Genomic DNA, 22224 nt, shown 5'->3' with positions numbered 1-22224 from the left:
CATGTTTCTGTTTCAGCTCAGTCTGCTTGTGCTTCTGCTGGTGCAGTGAGGTCCTCCTCAGCAGCAGCGGCTGAATGAAAGCTGCGGTGCTCACACGCTCATGAGGGTTCAAAGGTCAGCGGCTGCTCAGTCAGTGACTCAGTGACAGCGGCCTGTTTGTTTGGTTCAAGTGGGCGGAAGCATTGACTTTCTGCTCAGGTCACACAAGTTCAAGTTTAATTTCATTTCAAATTGTATTAAGATTATAGATTAACCCCTTGAGATATATTATCATCTCATTTTCGAGGGCGTACCAACCTATATCACAATCAGTATACAACAGAGGAGTGTCAAAATAAATCAAAAAAGATGGACATACAATCATCAATACAGATCGACACATAATAATCAAGATGACAACGTAAGGCAAAACAAAAGAAAACAAGACTTGGTGGAAATATGGCCAGGCCTTGACAAATATTGTTTCCAAACTGTCCATTCCTACTGCATAAAGTGATCCGGTGATGTGACGGGTCTGTTTGTATGTCTGTATTCTGCAGACATACCCCCCTCCCCCCCAAAAAAAACAACAATAAAAAAACGTAACAGCGTCTTAATAACCTTTTCTTTTTTCAGTGAAAGGAATGTTAGTCACAATCCATATCAGTGTGGAGTGAGACAGAGAAAAAGTGTAGCAAACTACATAACTCTGATATTGTAAACTAATTCAGTAATGATGAAAAGTATGAGCTACATTCATTTAGTAGAACAGTTTAAATTTAAAACAGGCTTTTCCTGTCGAGAAAGCTGCAGCAGATCCAACAGTGGACTGGTGCCGCCACCTGTGGGCCAGAATACAGTGATACAACTATACTGAAATAATGTTTGTACTGTGTTGTACGTACTGTATTTATGTGATGTAATGTGATGTTTTACTGATGCCTGCAGGGAATCTGCAGCAGAAGCTTCATGCCCAGAACAAACTGGTTGTAGAGAGGGAGGGGTTGGAGCTCAGAGCTGAGGCCAGAGAGAAGCACTGCCTTCCTACACACGTTTTTTGTCTTCTGAGAAGGATCTACGAAGGATGTAGCAACTGCTCTCTGTTTACTTTCTTAGATTTATTAGCTACCTCAATTAATTTCTCATATCCTCTTGGATGAACTGTTCTTACATTTAATTGGCATTACGTTTTAAACATTAATAATAATTTCAGTGTTTGAAAACACACCTACACATGTAAAACAATGTTTGAAAAGATTGTCCATAGCTTCAGGCCTCATATCAACAGGTCAGTAAATCACTTTCGGAGGGAAATTCCACTGACCTAACATGCTTTAAAGGCAAATCTTCTTAAAGACTTAATGTTGATAGACACCTGTTTCTGTTACCACGTTTCAACATCGACCTCAGTGCAGTTCAGTTCTCATTTCTGCTTGAGGTCAAGGTTCAGCTCTTTGGAAAGGTGAGGGTCCTGCTCAGAGAAGAAGGTGATCATAATTAAACTGGCTTCTTCTCCTTTCTTTTGCACCATGTCGATCAATGCTCGTGCTTTGTCTGGTCTGGATTTTGTTCTGCCCCACTCAATTTCTGGACCATTTAATACCTTCCGCCGCAGAAGTTCATCCAGCATGCTGTCTAGAACAGGTTCAGACACTCTATTGATAAACTCTGGTTGAGCTGAGCGTAGCCTCTCCACTGCTGAGAGACTTGGATCGTCGGGACTGCTGGGAGAAGGATCTGGAAGATAAGTTGAAAAAAAAAGACTTCTATTCAACAATCAGCATTCACATTGCAACAGAGGCCTCTTTAGAGATGAGAAGAATTTGAGAAGGACCAAATTAAAATAATACTCTAGTATGGCTCCACCCCCCCCCCCCCCCTTCCATGTAAAATTGCAGGACTTTTCTATTTCTATTACTTTGCACAACTGGAGTGCTTCCATGACCTGAAATGTCCTTCCTGGTTTGTCAATGCTTATTTTCTATGGGATGAACAGACTGCTTTCAACTTGAATTAATTCCTACATTCCTCCAACTCGTACGCCTACAGTATATGTTGTCCAAAAATGGATGCCCAAAACATCTGTTGCTCATCTGTTGTTTATTTTTGATCTCTTGAGACGAACAGGAGCCTTCTAACTTTTGCATCAGACTGTGGTCATTTGTGTATTATTTATTGCTCCTAAGGGTCGCTGATGAAAGGATGAAAAAGAGATGCACTAGTATAGACAAGTTTCCTGGGCACTTCCGGTTTGCTTCCGGACTCGGCCATGAGATGTTTTTCTCTTCCGGTCTTTGTGAATACGGAGAAGCGTAACGTACTAGCGTAGTAGCCATAGCGACCACCGAAAAAATGCAAACTTGGGATCATCTCCGAGTCTCCTGTCTAACGAAAGAGTGTCTATCCCACACCCGTTGACAGTGGACACATGGGAAGATAATATGTGTAAATGGCCGAACGTAACTACAGGCAGGATTATAGCGTATTTTGAGGAATCAATGGCGGTGGACGGCAACGCGATGAACAATCTCAAAAGCTCCGAAGCGTACCAATATCTCCACAGCCCTCGTCACAGATGAAGAGAGAGAGGGAGAAGGGTGGAGAGAGAAGCAAACTATTTTTTGCAGATCTCAAAAGCAGGTAAACACTGTTGAATTAGTGAGAATGTCAGAATGATGTCAGAAGGAGGAGAGAGCAATGAGCGCTTCGTCAGTGCGCCCTGCAGCCTGGAGGCTTGGTGCGGCTGGGTGTCGTGATGTGCTCTTCAAAGTGGATTTGGAAATAAACACATGGTTAATGTTGATTTTATCTACCTGATGCCTGATCAAACGCATTCCGCAGCAAGGCACACACAGCTAAACACCTGCTGCAGCCACAGTGTCACAGTGAAGTGAGCGCACTGACTGCCCCGCCCCTCTGCTGCTCCTGTCTGAGCACACAGCTCAGATGTGCTCGTGACCATTTCAGAATGATTAACACACCCAGCGAAACAATCCGCTCATACATGTTCTATAGTTTTGTTAACTCCTTGTGTGCTGTCATTACTTTTTCTTCACTGGCTCATTTGGTCTAATCTCTCTCCCTCCCTCTCATGTTCATCATGCACACGCATGCATACGCGCGCACTCAATGATTAAACAGTAGTTTTTTGACCGCGTTACAAAAATGCAGACATGAAGCGGTCTAATTGACGATTGAAAAGTATCAATTAACGTTAGTCTTTACTGTCCAACAACATGGCAGTTCGGAGAAATTGTTTCACAACAACGGATTGTTTGTAGACTGCATTGACAACTGACAGCTGCGTGCGGAGTGCGAACTCGTCTTTATAATGTTGTGGAGCCCTGTAAGACACAGAGAGCACAGCCCTCCTCGCGTGTGTGAAGAGAGAGGAAGAACGGGTGAGACAGAAGCAAACTATTTTTTGCAGATCTCAAAAGCAGGTAAACCACTATGGGATTAGTGAGACTAAAGGAGAAGATACTGTAGTGATGTGCGCTTCGTCAGTGCGCCCTGCAGCCTGGGCTGTCGTCAGCTCAAACAGTACTTCACGGGGCGGCTGCGTGTCAATTGATGTGCCCTTAATATGAAATGCGTGCAGCTCTAAGCAGCCCATCTGACCACTCGTTCAGGTGTTTCTGTGTATTGTGACAGCCACGCAATGCACAATGTGTTCCAGAATAACCCATTGTTAATGACGTCTGCTAACGTTAGTGTAGCTGATGTTAGCGATCGTTGTAAAAAAAGTTTAGATATTTCGGCTGCTGCCTTCTGATGTGCTCGCTGCTGTGGACGGAATGTGGACTTACCTGGAAGCCGGGGACATATAAGGCTGCTATGGCGCCGCCCTAGGCCAGCGCGGGGAAACTTGTCTATACTTCTCTGAGACAAATGAAGTTGCAATGAGATAACGGAACTGACGCGTAAAGTGTAAAGTTTAATATTAAAATGTGCATGATGACTCTCACCCACTCCACGGCGTGCTGGTCAAACACAGGAGCACGTTCAGTGAGAGGCTGATCCCACCCAGATGCACCACAGAGAGGCACAGGAAATCATTCCTGCCTGTGGCTCTTTAACGCCTCACTAAGAAGAGCACCTCGGAGACACTCAGTATCGCCGATTGGATAGCTGTGCCTTAGTTACGTCACACGTAATGTGCAATTTGATTTAATTTAATTCCAGTGTGCAATAACTGCAATTTGACACGTACTGTACATAGATTGTAACTGTAACTACTTATTGAATGCTATTCTACAATTCTTACTTTTACTATCCCATTGACCCTATTTTATTGCATTTTATTGTATTGACTGTTTTTACATTTAGGGAGAAACTGTGTGATACTGTGTTATGCTATGTTGTGTTATGTGGATATTTCATGCCTGAGTGCGAGCAACTGTAACTTGTCCCAATTTCCCCCGGGGATCATTAAAGTCTTTCTGATTCTGATTCTGAAAAAAGGTCCAAATACCTTATGAAAGTGCCTTTGATTAGAGAAAGTAGCAATGAGCCGCTTGGGTGACGGTACCTCAGAAGAAGAATATACCATGAAGAAGAAAGGCCCTGTAAAACTAGCCCAGGCTACTGCAAAACTACGCTAGCAGCATAGACGTTCAGAGAGGACTGGTCGTGTTTGGGGATTTCAGCTCACAGCTTTTTCACCAGCAATAAGGTCACTTCCCAGACTCTGGTAAGGAAACAGCTATAGTGAATGATTCAAACAAGATGTCTCCAGAAAGAGAAGAAGTTTGACTTGTGCTTTCAGCCATTAAACCGAGTGGAAACAGCACGTTATCATTTGTAGCAGCAGTTGAAACATAATTTTGATAGAATATTGGCAAAAAAGTGGTTGGGTTTGGCGTCGGTGACACTAATCATTTTAGCAATATTTGAGAAAGTAAAGAGAAGAATGTGAGATGAGTCTGAGACTTCCATGAGACAAATCTGAGAAGTATGATCCCTATAGGAGAGTATAGATCTTGTGGCGGTTCCACAAAGAACATTACAGAGACATTCACCTTAATGTCCATGGGCCTTAAGGAGTGAGGTTAGGGCCTCAGGTGAGTTGAGGAGTAAGTTAGCCCTTGTTCACAGTCTCCTCGTTCCTGCGCACCCCACAATTGGTGACCCCGACATTATCTAAATCATGCACGGCACCACTGCACGATTAATCAAAATAGTACCTGCAAAAGAGGCGTGGTTTTTAACAACTAGCCAATCACATTGCAATATGGACTGCTCCAGCTCAGAGCCGTAGCTTTTACAGCGCCAGACACGCCTATTTCCTCATTCATTCAAAGCCAAATCGTGAAGCTTTACTACTATGTCAGAATCAAAATCCGCATTGGATATTATTAGTCTGTTCCCGAATGACTGTCTAAAGTTACCACTTTTATTCACATCAGTCATTTATTTGAAGTGCGGTTTCTGCCTCCACGTATCGTATACGGTGGCGCTGCGCACGCGGCGACCCGACTGAGGGCAGCAGATGGTCTTTTGGAATCTGTACATATTGCAACAAATGTTTATGTACTGTATAATATTGACGTGTGCCTTTATTACTTTCAAACTAGTAATAATGTATCTCAATTCTGAAGTGATGTATCTCAATTCTGAAGTGTGCCTTTATTACTACTATCAAATTAGTAATGATGTTGTAATTTCCACTACTGTCTGATGTGAACCAAAGTGCCCTTCTGGGACATGTATTAAACTGATTGATTGATTGATTGATTGATATCCTACAGCAGCTCAATTCACCCTCTCAATAAACTCAATAAAACCGGCATGTCTTTTTTGCGAGTGGAAGCAATGTGTAATCTATCTCAGTCCAAAATCCGTATGTATAGATAATTTAGGCTCAATGAATAATAATGATCTCATTATGTGTTTAGTCGCACTGATTGAATAATTCCTATAGGCTATCAATAAAAAAAAGAATGATAATAAAATTAAAAAAGGCTTCTGAACTGAATCGACACGGTACGTGCGGGGATAGATTTCATTAAAAAACAATAGCCTATTTTGTGGTCACATATATAGGCTATTGTCAGCAGAGTTGCATATCTCAATATTTCATATAATGATGCTGGAAATAAGTTCAATCACATCATACAGGCCAAAAGCAACACAGTTGCAGCTGCAAATGCAGGAGTAGCCTATATATGAATCATCTGTGTGCAGGCGATCCCATATTGAATTGCTTAGATGTAGTAGGCTATTCTAGCACGTATGACCATTTCCAACTCAACGTCAGCCTCAGCTCCGTTGCGCACACGGCACAGTGCGCTTTGGAGACGTTTATGTAACCTTTTTATGCCGGTTTAGTGATATTTCTCCACTCACCATTCAGCTGCAATCGATCGGCGGGGTCAAACAACGTATCTAGGCTACTTGAGAGTACAAAAATGAATATATAAAAACATATTCCAAAGTGGTAAGTAGGGCTTAATTTAAATGTAGCCTGCAACAAGTGCAAGGCTAATCAGTCCTCGATTAATTCAACAGGAGGATGCAATGTATTTTTCATATGGGCACCATATGAATGGTGACTCGCTGTTTCCAGAGAGCTGATTGGTAAGCAGGTGGGTCTTTCATGGGTTTAGATCTTATCCTCTGAACTTAACCTGCTACAAAGCCGTAGAGCATAAGTTGCTATGGTGATCTATCTCGATAAGAAGTTAACTAGCATCGTGGTATGGCAAAACTAGGGTTAAACCTGAAGGGCGTGTCCACAATACTCAAGCCGCAAGAGGAGGGGAGGGGGCGAGGGGGTGGTGGGGGCCAGAGAGTAACTACGACTTGCAAGTAATGGATGCGGCAAGCTCAATCGGTGTTGTCCAACCTTACATGTTTGAGCCACCAGAGCCCACATGTAATCCAGATGAAGAGGACACAGCCCCCCCCGAGAATCCTCATTCCTCTCAACCTGCAACCGAATGGTATTTTCCCTCCTTAACAATTATGCAAGTTAGGAATAAGTATTTCAGTCTAGCTATAACGTTATTAGCTAGCCAACTACGTTAGCAATGACACTATTTAGTCACAGATCAAGCTAGCAGCTATCATGTTTTCAGTGTTGTTGCATAGCAAATATAACGTTAGGTGCCAGAACCCCCTAGTATTTCATTCACATGCAGATCTTGAGACTGCTTTTGTGTAGAGTAGGGGTGGGCGGATCCATCCCAAAATATCGATAGTACGTCCCGTTTTGAGGATCGATACCAGTTTTGTTCCTCTCTTCTACGGTTATATCCATCTCATCAACTGTTCTGTGTCAGTGTAGCAGCGTTCAACTCAACTAAAAACACTGTTGGCCAACTGAAAACTCACCCGGAGTTAGTCAGTCTGTGTGTGTCCCCCCCCCCCCCCCCCCCCCGGACCGAGTTTATGACGTGATACGATTTTTAATTTGAGCACGTCGGGCACTGCTCTCTTCAATGCGGAAGTGGAAATCCAGCCCTTTATTATTTAAAGCGATTTTGGGGGTTTGGGTTGAAACTAATGTCTCCTACTTTCTGAGGCACCCAATTACTCACATAAGACCCTAAATAACATAGTTAGAAGGTTTTTGTGGATTTTGGTTTCCAGGGACATTAACTATGCCATTTAGCTAAATTAGTATGATAATAAACAACAACATTAATAATAACAGCAGTAACAATAAAATGAATAATCAATATGTGTCAATAATAAAATAGATTAATAAAAGTTGATGATGGCCAATTATGCCAATAATTATTTTTTTCATATCAGGTAAATGAGTGCAATAAACGCTGACAAAAATCGTGATCTCAATTCAGAGTAAGAAAATTGTAATTCTCATTTTATCCAGAATCATGCAGCCCTAGCTCAAAGCTATCCTGGTTGACTTACTCTAATATAAGCAACATACCGATAGTTTAAAGTAACCATTCTTAACACGTTCACTGCCGTGGACGAGTTAACTCGTCAAAAAAAAAACGACGGTTGACTACCGTGGACGAGTTAACTCGTCAAAAAAAAAAAAAAATTTTTGACGGTGGGACGTTGATCAAAGCCCCCTACATCTCCTATATAAATATGGGAGCCACCGAATGTGTACAACCCATTCCACCGACCCACTAAGTGGCGACAGTGCTCTCCAGACTAGAGAAAGCCGAGCCAAAACTGCAGGGAAAAGCGTGAGGAATCCATTCTCATACTGTAGAATGGTTTGGCGAAAACGCTTTCGCGCTGGCGCACAACGGTGGCGCACAACGGTGGGGGGTTCCAAAAATAGACTGGGTGCAACACACTTTGAAACACGCAGCATAAAGCCCAGAATCGCATGCAGCTTCATCCCAGCTCTCAACCGAAACCCCAAGAAACGAACGAGCCCCATCCAGACTCGCCCGACGAGGGGCCGCCAGGCAGCACAGACAGGCAGCAGAAACTCGCTTGTGACACAGGCTGCAGCCACCAGAGACACACCCACGGAGGGAGGAGTTTGAAGGAGAGGGGGGTGGGGGTGCTGTTATGGAGGAAATTACTGTTCAGAACTATTGTTTAGATGTCTGATGTCTTACTGATGCCAAAAATAAATGGTTAAAGTGACTGTTCAATCGAATTTCACAAAAAGGCATTTTTCTCAGCTTTCGTTTTCAGACGCTGAAACTGCTAATGCCTACATAACTACTAACTCTACAAACTAACTCTTTTAGACAGAGAAAGCACACATTCTATTAGTTCTTTTGAGATATTTTGTGTTCACAAAGTCCTAGCAGAAAATAATCCTCGGCTCTTGAAAGATGAGCCAGAATCCTCAAAAAAACCCTTGGCAGAAGCTACCTACAGTATTGAAAAAACTGTTGGCAGTGAATGTGTTAAATAGCAAGTCTTACATGAGTCTTTTTGAAAAATATGTTTTGAAGATCAAATTTTATACATAGTGTAACAAGTCAGGAAATACACTGAGGCTTTCTTCTTAATTATGCTCTTTATTAGCACCTGACAGAGCACTGGTAGCCGTGCCCATGCCACAATAACCCCCACAAGACACACCAACCTCGCTAGCTCTCTCTTAGCTTAGCATAGCTCTCCACACACAGCCGTCTCTCCCAGGCTCACGCTCTAACTCCCCGAGCTGTTTCGCTCTCTCCCACAGCTCCCATCCCCCAGCCAATCCCAGGTGAGCCTCTCTCTCTCACCCCACCCACTGGCTGTACGCTGCCTTCACTGTCCCACATCCTGGGTAACAGATGAGCTCACCTTGTCTCACGTCCTGGCTAACATATGCTCACCTTGTCTCACGTCCTGGCTAACATATGCTCACCTTGTCTCATGTCCTGGGTAACAGATGAGCTCACCTTGTCTCACGTCCTGGCTAACATGAGCTCACCTTGTCTCACGTCCTGGCTAACATATGCTCACCTTGTCTCATGTCCTGGGTAACAGGTGAGCTCACCTTGTCTCATGTCCTGGGTAACAGATGAGCTCACCTTGTCTCACGTCCTGGCTAACATGAGCTCACCTTGTCTCATGTCCTGGCTAACATATGCTCACCTTGTCTCATGTCCTGGGTAACAGGTGAGCTCACCTTGTCTCATGTCCTGGGTAACAGATGAGCTCACCTTGTCTCACGTCCTGGCTAACATATGCTCACCTTGTCTCACGTCCTGGCTAACATGAGCTCACCTTGTCTCACGTCCTGGGTAACAGATGAGCTCACCTTGTCTCACATCCTGGCTAACATGAGCTCACCTTGTCTCACATCCTGGCTAACATGAGCTCACCTTGTCTCACGTCCTGGCTAACATGAGCTCACCTTGTCTCATGTCCTGGGTAACAGATGAGCTCACCTTGTCTCATGTCCTGGCTAACATGAGCTCACCTTGTCTCACGTCCTGGCTAACATGAGCTCACCTTGTCTCATGTCCTGGGTAACAGATGAGCTCACCTTTTCTCACATCCTGGCTAACATGAGCTCACCTTGTCTCATGTCCTGGGTAACAGATGAGCTCACCTTTTCTCACATCCTGGCTAACATGAGCTCACCTTGTCTCACGTCCTTGCTAACATGAGCTCACCTTGTCTCACGTCCTGGCTAACATGAGCTCACCTTGTCTCACGTCCTGGCTAACAGATGAGCTCACCTTGTCTCACGTCCTTGCTAACATGAGCTCACCTTGTCTCACGTCCTGGCTAACAGATGAGCTCACCTTGTCTCACGTCCTTGCTAACATGAGCTCACCTTGTCTCACGTCCTGGCTAACATGAGCTCACCTTGTCTCACGTCCTGGCTAACAGATGAGCTCACCTTGTCTCACGTCCTGGCTAACATGAGCTCACCTTGTCTCACGTCCTGGCTAACAGATGAGCTCACCTTGTCTCACGTCCTGGCTAACATGAGCTCACCTTGTCTCACGTCCTTGCTAACATGAGCTCACCTTGTCTCATGTCCTGGCTAACATGAGCTCACCTTGTCTCACGTCCTGGCTAACAGATGAGCTCACCTTGTCTCACGTCCTGGCTAACATGAGCTCACCTTGTCTCACATCCTGGCTAACATGAGCTCACCTTGTCTCACGTCCTTGCTAACATGAGCTCACCTTGTCTCACGTCCTGGCTAACATGAGCTCACCTTGTCTCACGTCCTGGCTAACATGAGCTCACCTTGTCTCAGGTCCTTGCTAACATGAGCTCACCTTGTCTCACGTCCTGGCTAACAGATGAGCTCACCTTGTCTCACGTCCTGGCTAACATGAGCTCACCTTGTCTCACGTCCTTGCTAACATGAGCTCACCTTGTCTCATGTCCTGGCTAACATGAGCTCACCTTGTCTCACGTCCTGGCTAACAGATGAGCTCACCTTGTCTCACGTCCTGGCTAACATGAGCTCACCTTGTCTCACATCCTGGCTAACATGAGCTCACCTTGTCTCACGTCCTTGCTAACATGAGCTCACCTTGTCTCACGTCCTGGCTAACATGAGCTCACCTTGTCTCACGTCCTGGCTAACATGAGCTCACCTTGTCTCATGTCCTGGGTAACAGATGAAGGCCCTGCCGCTGCTCCGCTCTCGGTGGATGATTCTGAAATTGAGGGCCATGTGTTTCATGATGTTAAAAGCTTTGCAAAGTAATGTTGTTGCTATGATGCAGATTCATTTACCATACTGATTAATTTATGTTATATGCTGAAAATCTGCTCCAAGGAAGCTAGATTCCTCGCTGCATACGTGTGTGTGTGTGTGTGTGTGTGTGTGTGTGAAACACACACACACACACACACACACACACACACACACACACACACACACACACACACACAGAGATGCCACAGCAGACTGTGAATGCAGCCAGACTGAAAAATGATCTAAAGCATTAACTACCATCACCTTCTCCATTCTAACAGACTGAGTGAAGCTGTAGGATTTAAGTTTTTACCAGGCAGATCAAGCACATGCTTCCAGACTCTCCTCTTTTCATTTTGGACGACTGGTGTCCTCTCTTCATTTTGGACGACTGGTGTCCCCTCTTTATTTTGGACGATCAGAGTCACTTTCTCTGTTCTTGTATCCAGGAGAACCTCAAATGTTGGGAGGTGATTTCCATATTTTGGATCAAATGGTAAGACATCCTGAAAACCAGGAGAAGTGTTGTTGTTTTTGCTCCCAAAGAATATGATATAATTGAATGTTCGTGTTTTACATCTAAAATAACTGAATCTGCATAAAACACACACACACACACACACAGGTCCGGCCATAAGGGGGGGTAAAGGGGTAAGCTTCCAGGGGCGTCGCCACTAGGGAGGGCGCTAGAGCCAGGCCAAAAAAATAAAAATAAAAATAACACAAAAATATATCTCCCATCCTGAAAATGCGGCAACTAATTGTTTTTTTTGCAAGGAGTCGAACAAATAGACAAAACACAGCAGCAGTAACAAGGCATGCTTGGGCAGGAGTGCTCCTGTGGAAAATAGCGCCATTCTGATGTAATCCCCCATCCGACCAGTGCAGAGAGAGGCAGCAATGTGCCGCAAGGCATCTAGTCTGCCGGAAAGCCAAAAGAAGAAGAACAAGGCAGGCTTGGGGTGGACCATTTTGCTTGGGGCAGCAGCAGCTAGAGGGACCATTTATGGTGTAACACACAACACAGACAGGTGATAGCAAACAAAACAAGACCGGTGATAGCAAAATGCCAGGAGCAAAACAAAAGTCAGGATGCCAAAATCGCAAGGCAAAAAAAAAGCGGGAGCAGGCAAGGGCTTTAGACCCAAATTATAATCTGTTAACAAACTTTTTTCAGTCAGCTCCGAAAGCTGCAGCATTGATATGAGTAAAGCGCGTGAGGGGGAGGGGGGGGCATAGTGGCTGGACCCTTCCAGGGGCACTGCTATCTCTCTGGGCGGCCCTGCACACACACACACACACACGTTAAAGCATCATTAACAGAGATATTTTGCAGGAAGTTGTATTTGACGTACCTCAGGCTCAGGCTGTACTTCACAATCAGGAATGCAGTGGAGACTGTACTTTTCAGAGGTCGACAAAGGACCACATTTGGACGGAGTCAGGATGTACTCAGCATTTTCTAGTCCTTCTTGACCTTTCACCTTAAATTATATCACAACAGTTGTACTTGAAAGATCGTTTCACTGTCGTGTTCATGATGACAATCTTCTCAACAGTTTGACATGTTTAGATACATATATCACCGTAGTGTGTGTGTGTGTGTGTGTGTGTGTGTGAGAGAGAGAGAGAGAGAGAGGGGATAGAGATTTGGTCAACAGTCATTTTTGTGTGCATACTATCTGCTATGGGTGTTGTTAGTCCTGGCATTTGGGGCCCCAAATGTTTTATGAATAGCCCTGCGTGTCTCAAATGGGGGGGAAAGAGTAGCTAATCTGAAAAAGAGTACCCTAAATTCCGGACTATAAGCCGCGGCTTTTTTCCCGTTTTTTGGCCTTTTTTGGCCCCTGCGGCTTATATAACGGTGCGGCTTATCTATGGATTTTTTCCCCCCAAAAAAAAAAATCTCTCTTTTTTAGCACTCTTTCTAACTATAAATCCACTTCTGTTTTAATTTCCTCTCTTGCCCTCTTTTAACAACATAACATAACATAACATAACATAACACAACACAGGTAAGCAGAAAGAAAAAGACGAAAGAAAGAAAGAAGCAATCACCGCCATGAATGAGGAAATGACTCACCTGCTGGAGGCTGGAGATACACGGCTTGGGCTAAACTTTTACTCCGTGAAACACTATCGATTAAGTCCGACATCGCTCAGAGGTTTGAGCAGCTTGAAAACAAGTTTGAAAACGTGCAGAAGTCCATCCACTCACTCACTAAAGAAAATAATGCAACCGTGAACAGTTTCTAATGCGGAAAAGCGCATCAGCGCACTGGAGGACAAAAACAACACAGTGAGTCCGAAAGTGGATAAAATGCAAAAACATCGAAACGCTGCACACGCAGGTTGATGACTTAATCAGCAGGAGTAAAAGAAATAACATTCGCCTGATCAATGTAAAAGAGGGAGCTGAGATTGGTGACATGGACGCTTTCGTGGCAAAATCCTGTGTTACATCCTGGACCTGAAGGAAGGCGAGAAACCACCAGAGGTGGACAGGGCACACCGGGCGCCTCGGCCACGTCCAGACCCCGGCCTGCCACCGAGGGCCATCTTCATCTGCCTACTCCGCTGGCCCGACCGTCAACTCATCCTCCAGGCTGCGGGGAAGAAGCCCCTCACCTGGGAGGGTACGCGCTTTTTCGTCCGGCAGGACCTCTCCGCGTTGGTGCAACAGAAACGCGCAACATACAACAGCATCATCGAAAAGGTTAAAGTCAATGGATATCGCTTTGGCGTACTGTACCCAGCGAGACTCGTCATAACCATTGATGGACAGCGGCGGAACAAGAGCTCAAAGTGAAACTGCCGAATATCTTTTGAGTTGGACTGGTCAATAGTACTGTGAGTAACTAAAATAAAAAAATAAAAAACGGAATTCTCTCTTCTTTAGCACTCTTTCTAACTATAAATCCACTTCTGTTTTAATTTCCTCTCTTGCCCTCTTTTCACCACACCGCGGACACTGTGTGCACTGTAAAAAAAACAAAAAATACCATTAAAACACCCGCGGCTTATAGTCCGGTGCGGCTTATATAAGAAAAAAATAGTCACCTTTGAAGGTGCGGCTTATAGACCGGTGCGCCTTATAGTCCGGAATTTACGGTATATGGTATTGATCAACAATGCAAGATTTTGCTTCCTCTCTGTGTGCAAGTAGTAGCCTCACCTATACTGTAACAAAAGGAAGAGACATCACTCTCATCACAGCGTTAACATTTTGCATTGGGGCTAGACTTTAGGGGACAGTTCTATAGATACAGTCGGTCTGTGTGGGAACGCCCACAAAACGTTACTTCCGCTAGCGTTGCGTCAGTAGGGCGTGGGGGAAAACCAATAATATATCTTAATGACCTGACTCACCTGTGGAAGGTGCTGCAGCTCTACACTACAGGATTGGGGATTCAAGAGCAGGTACATAGATGTCTGTTCAGATGTGTGTTTACTGCGGGGGTTAATGTTGCATTCCTTCATCGCAAAATAACTGTGATGTGGAGGCTAAATGACATCACATCCGTTTTGTTAGCATTCCATTTGCAGAAAACTTGAGCTGGGAAGTTCACTGTTCAGATCCAGTCACTAGCCAGTAGGGCATTCACGACTAGTGAATTTTACTAGTCGACTAGTCGTCCCTAAAGGTAGTCGACTAGTCGTTTTTTTTTTTTTTTTTTTTTTTTTAAATCTTTAACTCATTGAGTGCCTATAGTGACTATAGTCGTCAATTCAAATACTAACGTAGAGTGCCAATGACGACTAAAGTCGTCAATTGCGTTTTTTGACGGTGGGACGTGGATCAAAGCCAGATCCATCTCTTGTGAAAGTATGGTGGATGTTGAATGTGTAAAAGCTATTTTACGGACCCATTAGGTGGCGACAGTGCTCTCCAGATTAGAGAAAGGCGAGGAAAAAAGAGAGAAGAAGTCATGGGGAAACGGAAATCGCATCGGTATGCATCGATATGCATGAAGCATAACGTTAGCTGTGCCTGCAGCAGCCAATCTGCTGCCACAATTGAGCCCCTCCGTGTCCGCTGCGATAGCCCATCCGCATGATTAGTTGTGGAGTTGTTATTATTCTCAACTGGAAGCGATGGGAGCGGGCGACAAATACACGCGGAACGCTGTAAAAAAGCTGGATGTAGCGCACTTTTCAGTGCAGAGCATACTCAGCAGAGAGCCACCAGAGCCACCAGAGACACACCCACGGAGGAGGGGTTTGCAGTTGAGGGGGGGGGGGGGGGGGCACGCAGGGCAGCATACAACACCGACCCAGACAGACCCAGACAGCAGGACAGGATTAGCAAACACAAGCTAGAATATCTGATGCCCACCAGCAGTAAATCAAGACCAGCAAGAAGCTGCAACCGCAGCACACGCAGGGGCCAGCGCTGCTGGTTGCAGCTAAAAAATATTATTTTGCCAAACAAAATTCCTTTGTTTTCACTGTTTTATTGAAGGAAATTATTTTTGAGGTGTCACATCAGAAAATATTAGCTTCAGAGTCAGTCATGTGCTTGAAATGCTTCATTTCACAAAAGGCTAATTATCTCAGCTTCTAATTTGAAACGTCTCTTTTTGGTCAAATCAACCTATCTTCTCCGGCTCATAACTAAAGAACGGAAAATGATATCAATAAACTTTTTTTTGCTGATGATAGAAGAGAGTCTCATCGTTATTTGGGCGTGTTCGGTGTTTACATAGTAATATCACACAATATTCTGTGGGCCTCGAGAAATCACTGAAAACGCTCTGAAACTCTGGCACTGGGAGCATCCGTTTTCCAAAAGTGGCTGGCACTCAATGAGTTAAGAAAGAACATGAGGTATTTACACGACATACATGGACTATCATATCCCATATCCCCCACAAAGAACATCAAAACACAACAAAACAAAACAAGAAAACTGCATAAGATACACAATAATCAAAGAACAAACAAGACTATTGGACAAACAACCAAACAAAAACAATGCATTCAGCTCCTATCCTGATAAGCCTAATGACTGGGGTAAAAAGTTCTTAAAGTCAAACTCTGTATGTGGTTGCCATATTTTGGGGATGTCTAAGAATCTGCCTTTGCTGTTGTAGTAAATGTTATCCAACGTATGGTAGCTTGAGAGTTCATTCCACCAGTGAACTACAGCTGGGGGATTGGATGCTTTCCAATTTAAAGCTATGCATTTCCTAGCTGCCAACAGTGCAAGATCTATGTATTTACTTTGAATGCATTGTTTTTGTTTGGTTGTTTGTCCAATAGTCTTGTTTGTTCTTGGATTATTGTGTATCTTATGCAGTTTTCTTGTTTTGTTTTGCGGTTGAGCTAGCGAGCCCGCGCAGCGGGCAGGCATAGGAATCGAGCACCCGTATAGCGTGAGAGATGCCTACTTGATTGAAAAATGCTTCCACCAGATTGCAAAATTGGAACAATGCGACGTAAGTGAGGTATTCCTAATCATGCGCGTAGCCACGGATGCGCTAGGGTGTGCAAATGCCACCCAGACAGGCCACTGGCGCACCCAAAAAAATGGGGTAAAAAAAGTGTTTTGTTTTGTCTGCAAAACACATGTCAACGCTGTCATGCACTGTGTCCAACTGTCCGCTGCCCTATGTGCCCCGGAGCATCATGGGAAACTAGTTAAGCTGTCGTCCACGTAAAGTAAACAAATGCACGCACAGCAGCAGCAGCAGCAGCAGCAGCGCCAAATCAGGAAGACATGAAACAAAGCTCGCTTTTAAGCTTTTTCGGCAAAGGCAAGAAACGACGAGGAAGAAGATGACTCGTTGTCACCCTCCCCCTCAACAAGTGCGGATTGTAAGTGCACCCGTTCTCGCACCTGTATTGGTGGTGTACAGTGGAGAAGATGATGCAGCCGAAACAATGACGTTAACAGCGGGGAACGCAGCCAACAACACACCGGAGGTTTGTGGCCAGAGGACACTGACGCTACAGATCTCTCTGCAGTAGACGAACATGCCAAACAAATTTGCGTTCTTTCCCGACTACACGTTTTACATGTTGCCAAAAAATACAATTTAATTGACTGCTTCTACCTGCTAATAATGAGTGCGAAAAGGAGCAAACAACACACAAATATTCCTCTAAATCTGGTTTGAAAAGACCCACATTTTTTTGGGCGGCGGCCTTGCGGCCACCACCAAATGGTCCGCCCCCTGGCACACCCTGGCTTTCTGTGGCACACCCAATGAGCCGAGTCTGGCTACGCTACTGTTCCTAATATACAATAATAATAAATACCAGCACAAAAACAATAGGGTTTCAGCCCCGAATGTGACAGGGAGCATTACCTCCTGAACAGGAATGTTGGCTGGCAGCAGAAACACGTTGAGTTTTCGTCTCTGCTTTCTGTGTGGTGGTTGGAGGAACAGCAGAACCTTGCCCTCGATAGTCTTGCTGAACGTTAGAAATGCCAGAATGTAATTCCACACGAGGCCAAAGCCAGAGAGGTGGGGGACATTCACACCCACATGAGTTTCTGTGATCTCCAGTGGCTGGAGGAAGCTCATTCCCTCATCAGTGATGTGGACAACAGACAGGCTTTCACTTTCAGGAAGTGGTACTGTGAATACACATCAACATTTAGTTTCACTTGTGTCAACTCCATTAAAATGGCATTACATTTAATTTAATTATTTGTAGAAAATGTTCAGCAGTAATCAATATATAATCATGACTGAATAATGTGCCTACCAGGGGTGGTTTCACAGTGTGGGAGGTGGAGCTGACGGACAGAGTTCTGAGGACACTGGATGTTGAACAGCGGGCCTGCAGGTGTCTTGCCAGCTGATTGGAGGAGGCCCTCATCCCACTGGATGGTCCTGTACAGCACCTCCCCCTTCTCAGCCATAGTAAACACCAGACCAGTCAAAGTACACTGGAACACACCTGAACCAGGGCACTTGAACCTGTAGGACACACAATACAGCATGTATCTGTATATAGTCTGTAGCAACACTCCACTAGCATCATCCAATGTAAGAAGGCAGACCTTTTAGAAATGAAAAGTTGTGAGCAGTTTTCATTAGATGGCCTGTGAATAATAGGCTATAGTAGAGTACCACAGGAATTAGTCCGGAAGACCTGGATATTAGCACTTGCGGCCCCTTCGTCTGAAAGTCAATAGACAAAAGTCCCTCTCTTTCTCATCGAGGTCTATGTGAACCAGCCACGGAATTTTTTTTGAAATGGTGGTGAATGGCGAGAGACACTCATGTTTTGATCCCGCATGAATTGAATGAGGAACACATGTAATGTTTGTCAATTTAAGTACCCGCCCAATAATGTTTTGCCTGTCGTTCCTAAGTTGGTCTAGCAGCTGAATATTGATATTCCTACTTATTTTTTATATTCATAACTATTTATTTGTTTATTTTGTATTGATTCTTATCCATTGGTAACTTCATCCCTCATATCAACATTTCATGCTTACTCAGAATTTTAACCCCTCAAATGCCAGTTTACTGTACTTACTGTACAATAAAATTTACAGTAGAAAACACAAAATGTGATTTCTCCCCCCCCCCCCCCCCCCCCTTCCCATGAATGCCACCTGGATCTTCCCCGGTGGGATTATCATAGCCTTGGATTTGTCACATTGTTGGTGGAGGAATTATTTTCTTCCATCTTTCATCTTTTGAGAATTGCACATTTGTTCGGACTCTTGCGGCCCTCTACGTACAGCAGCTGGATATTGATATTCATACTTGTTTTTTATATTCACAATTTTTTATTTTTTTATTGATTCTTATCCATTGGTAACTTCATCCCTCATACCTCATATCAACATTTCATGCTTACCCAGAATTGTAACCCGTCAAATGCCAGTCTACTGTATTTAATGTACAGTGGAGTTACACTGTATAAGGAGGTGTGGCTCTTACCTGTCAGGTGTCATACCGACACCCAGCCGTACCTCCGTCGCTGGAAGCTTTATGACGTCGACGGTGGCTCTGACTACGTGAGACTAACTTCCACAGTATATTCCTTTCTAGGCATAGTGATCTGACCTTCCGTTTCCCAGAAAAATGATCCAGACACGGACCGCAGTGATAGCCGCTGAGCTGCGGGGAATAGTCATGGAGAAACAGAGAAACTGGTTGGCTCTTTGACACGGCCACAGAACTACGCGCATGCTCATCTGGGGCACTACCCGGATGCTGGTCATGACCGAGTTTTGACATCCGGGTCAACACTCACACGTGTTGTTGGCCGAGATGAGGAAGGACATGCAGGGAACCACCCATGACGCTCATGACAGCCGACAGAGTTGCTGTGCTCCGGTGCAGAGAACAAGCATATGGAAGGCCCCTATAAGAAGGCCCGATCGCCATGGCTGTGATGAGATATATTCACTTTTCAATGCTGATTTCAATCATGCCAGCCGCAAGTGTCTACGACGAATGGTTGCTGAGATACGATGTACACTCAAAAGAGGTAAATTTGAACGAAAAACACAATACAAACTACAAAGTTGATGTCTTGACTCGGCTGAGATGTGTAAGATCAGAGAAATAAAAAAATTTGGCGAAAGTACCTGGGAGTCGGAATTTGTTTTTTGTTTTTGTGCAAAATTAACATTGAAACCAATGACAAAACTATGCAATGGAATTTGGAAGCCTTGTAACCAAATTTTCAACCAACTCCAAAGTTAGATTTTAAGGTCAAATTTCAAGGTATTTGGCCCAGGATGAGAGCAGAAAAAATGTAAATGCATGAATTTTGTCAAGATTTCCTGGTGGTCTCAAAAAGGAGGTTATAGTGAATCACCGGCTACTGTACAGGAGGACCGATGTTAGTAAGTCTCACTATGGGTGCCAGGATGGTTTTGTTCTAGTGGTGGGAGGGTGAATTTCCAAAATAAAATAAAATAATACCTGGCCTTAATTTCAGACAATTCGTGCCAAAATTGTCCAAACGGCCGCTACGTGAATGTAAAAATATCCATCAGCTGGACCAGGGGGGTACAAGGTTTAGAGATAACTTTGCAGGACAAGAAAGTCACAGTTTGTGGTAAAACTGTTGCACTATAAGTTATAAATTGGAAAGACTACACACAACCGTGGTAAGTGGCGTGTCTCCCACCAGGCCATGTGGACTTCATGGCACTATTCTAATAGGATTAAACTAGAACAACCGCACCGCAGATTTATGCCTCCGCCATTAGTTCATACTTGAGTCCAAATCGCCATTTGAGGCAAATTCGAAGAAATTCCATCAAGACAGTTAACAAGCTTGAAAATGGCATTCGAGAGGTCACAGTGACCTTGACCTTTGATAACCAAAATGGAATCAGTTCATCCTTGCGTCCAAGTCGATGTTCGAGCCAAATCAGAAGAAATTCCATCAAGCCGTTCTTGAGATATTGTGTTAACAAACCGCGTTAACAAACCGCCATTCCCAGTTAACAAACTGGGAATGGCGTTCGTGAGGTCACAGTGACCTTGAACTTTGACCACCAAAGTGTAATCAGTTCATCCTTGAGGCCAAGTCAATGTTTGAGGCAAATTTTATGAAATTCCGTCAATGCATTTCTGAGATATGGGGCTCTATTCTACCCCTGGCCTTAGGCGCTAAACTGGCCTTAAACGCAAAAAAACACGCTTTACACCTGCCTACCGCTGACTCGGGAAGATAGCGTCATGTTTTTACGCCCCGAAATGCGCTTTACGCTGAAGAGGCGTGGCACAGTGCCAGAATAGGCCAGGAACGTTTCGGCCTTAAATACTAGCCTAAAGTGATCTTCCAACTGGCGTTAATTTTGCGGTTAACGCTTTTGAAAACCAGGCCTTATTCAGTGCGCCGGCTCCCCTACCAAACGCCACACAAGACATACATTTGCATCTCTCCCAGCATGCATTGAGGCTTAATACATTTTGACAAGAAAAAGCAACCAAATCAGCCTAAGTAGGCTAAGTGGTAGATAGAAATAATATTTATGTTAACACAACATGCAATTCTAGAACATTTCAAATTTGGACAAACAACCCTGAAACACAATCAACAATCAAAACACAAGCCGATGTGAAACATACATGTAATCCAGGTCGTATATATATCCATCGCAAATACGTGTTATAGTCGAGTGACAACCGTAACACGGTTGTACTGTGATGTCCGCTCCAACAAGACTTAGCTTACTTGACACGTACTTTTTCAATAAAAACACATTTATGCCATGACTTTACATAATGTAGGCTATATTTATGTCGCATCATTTAGCCTGTGCTGTGATGTGCAGGAGCAGCAGGTAGCCTACAAAATATAAAACTACCTGCCCTGAATGAGCTGAGTGGGGGGGGGCTTGTTCACTATTGTGAAAGTTATGTGTTTACAACAAATAAAGATCATGGAAGTGGATGGTATCAGGAATGTCACTGATAGTTAACGTTCTATATTGTACAGGGAGACCATCAGCCCTGCTGAACAGATCTGTATTTGCCTGTAGGTTGAATCGTTTTATTCAGGCTATGATCTGTGATGCGCTGAGATATCCAAATTGGCATGAAGAGATGACAGCATGCAGCCGCAACCGGGGTTACCGGACTGGAGTATCTTGGGACCTTGTATGGGAAGAATGTGATTGGTTTACTGGAGACCACCAATCCAACACTTGTGAATAATTCTATGCTTAAAAAGGCGTCGTTAAATGGTTAGCGCCGCGGATTCTGCTGTTTAGCGGCAAGGAAAAATTAGGGAATGCGCCTGACCATTAATAGCGACGGGCAAAGCCATGAATGCAAATTTAAGGCCAGGGGAGAGATAGAGCCCATGGAGTTAACAAGCTTGAAAATGGCGTTAGAGAGGTCACAGGGACCTTGACCTTTGATCACCAAAATGTAATCCGTTCATCCTTGCACCCAAGTCGACGTTTGAGGCAAATTTGATGAAACTCCGTCAAGGCATTCCTAAGATATTGCGTTAAAAAGCTTGAAAATGGTGTTCGTCAAGTGACCTTGATGTTTGACCACCAAAATATATCGAGATATCGGGCCCCATCTTCCCAAAAGCGGTAATTTAGCGTTTGCGCTCGTTTTACGCCGTGCGCAATGCAAATTGGGGGCGGGCACAAGCGCATGCCTGTTATAATTTGACTGGGCATAGGCATGCCACATGCCAAAGCAGGCGTT

The 22224-nt window shown here is 44.3% G+C and overlaps 1 protein-coding gene across 1 annotated transcript in view; it reads right to left on the bottom strand.

The window, feature by feature from the left end:
• Nucleotides 1-219: 219 nt before the first annotated feature.
• LOC310798302 (NACHT, LRR and PYD domains-containing protein 3-like) overlaps nucleotides 220-22224 on the bottom strand; it is a gene marked incomplete at its 5' end in the record, with an annotated part of 621920 nt that continues 599915 nt past the window's right edge. The window contains 6 exons of the mRNA XM_083660809.1: nucleotides 220-1716; nucleotides 10971-11033; nucleotides 11388-11580; nucleotides 12430-12558; nucleotides 17386-17657; nucleotides 17789-18003. Coding sequence (XP_083516935.1) covers nucleotides 1403-1716; nucleotides 10971-11033; nucleotides 11388-11580; nucleotides 12430-12558; nucleotides 17386-17657; nucleotides 17789-18003 — 1186 coding nt within the window. The 3' untranslated portion in view covers nucleotides 220-1402. The remainder of the gene's footprint in view (nucleotides 1717-10970; nucleotides 11034-11387; nucleotides 11581-12429; nucleotides 12559-17385; nucleotides 17658-17788; nucleotides 18004-22224) is intronic.

This window comes from Poromitra crassiceps (genome assembly GCF_964638095.1).
Source record: "Poromitra crassiceps genome assembly, chromosome: 2".
NCBI classification, from domain to species: domain Eukaryota; kingdom Metazoa; phylum Chordata; class Actinopteri; order Beryciformes; family Melamphaidae; genus Poromitra; species Poromitra crassiceps.
The sequence above is the reverse complement of the archived record's forward strand: the minus strand, read 5'-3'. Positions and strand labels throughout refer to the sequence as shown.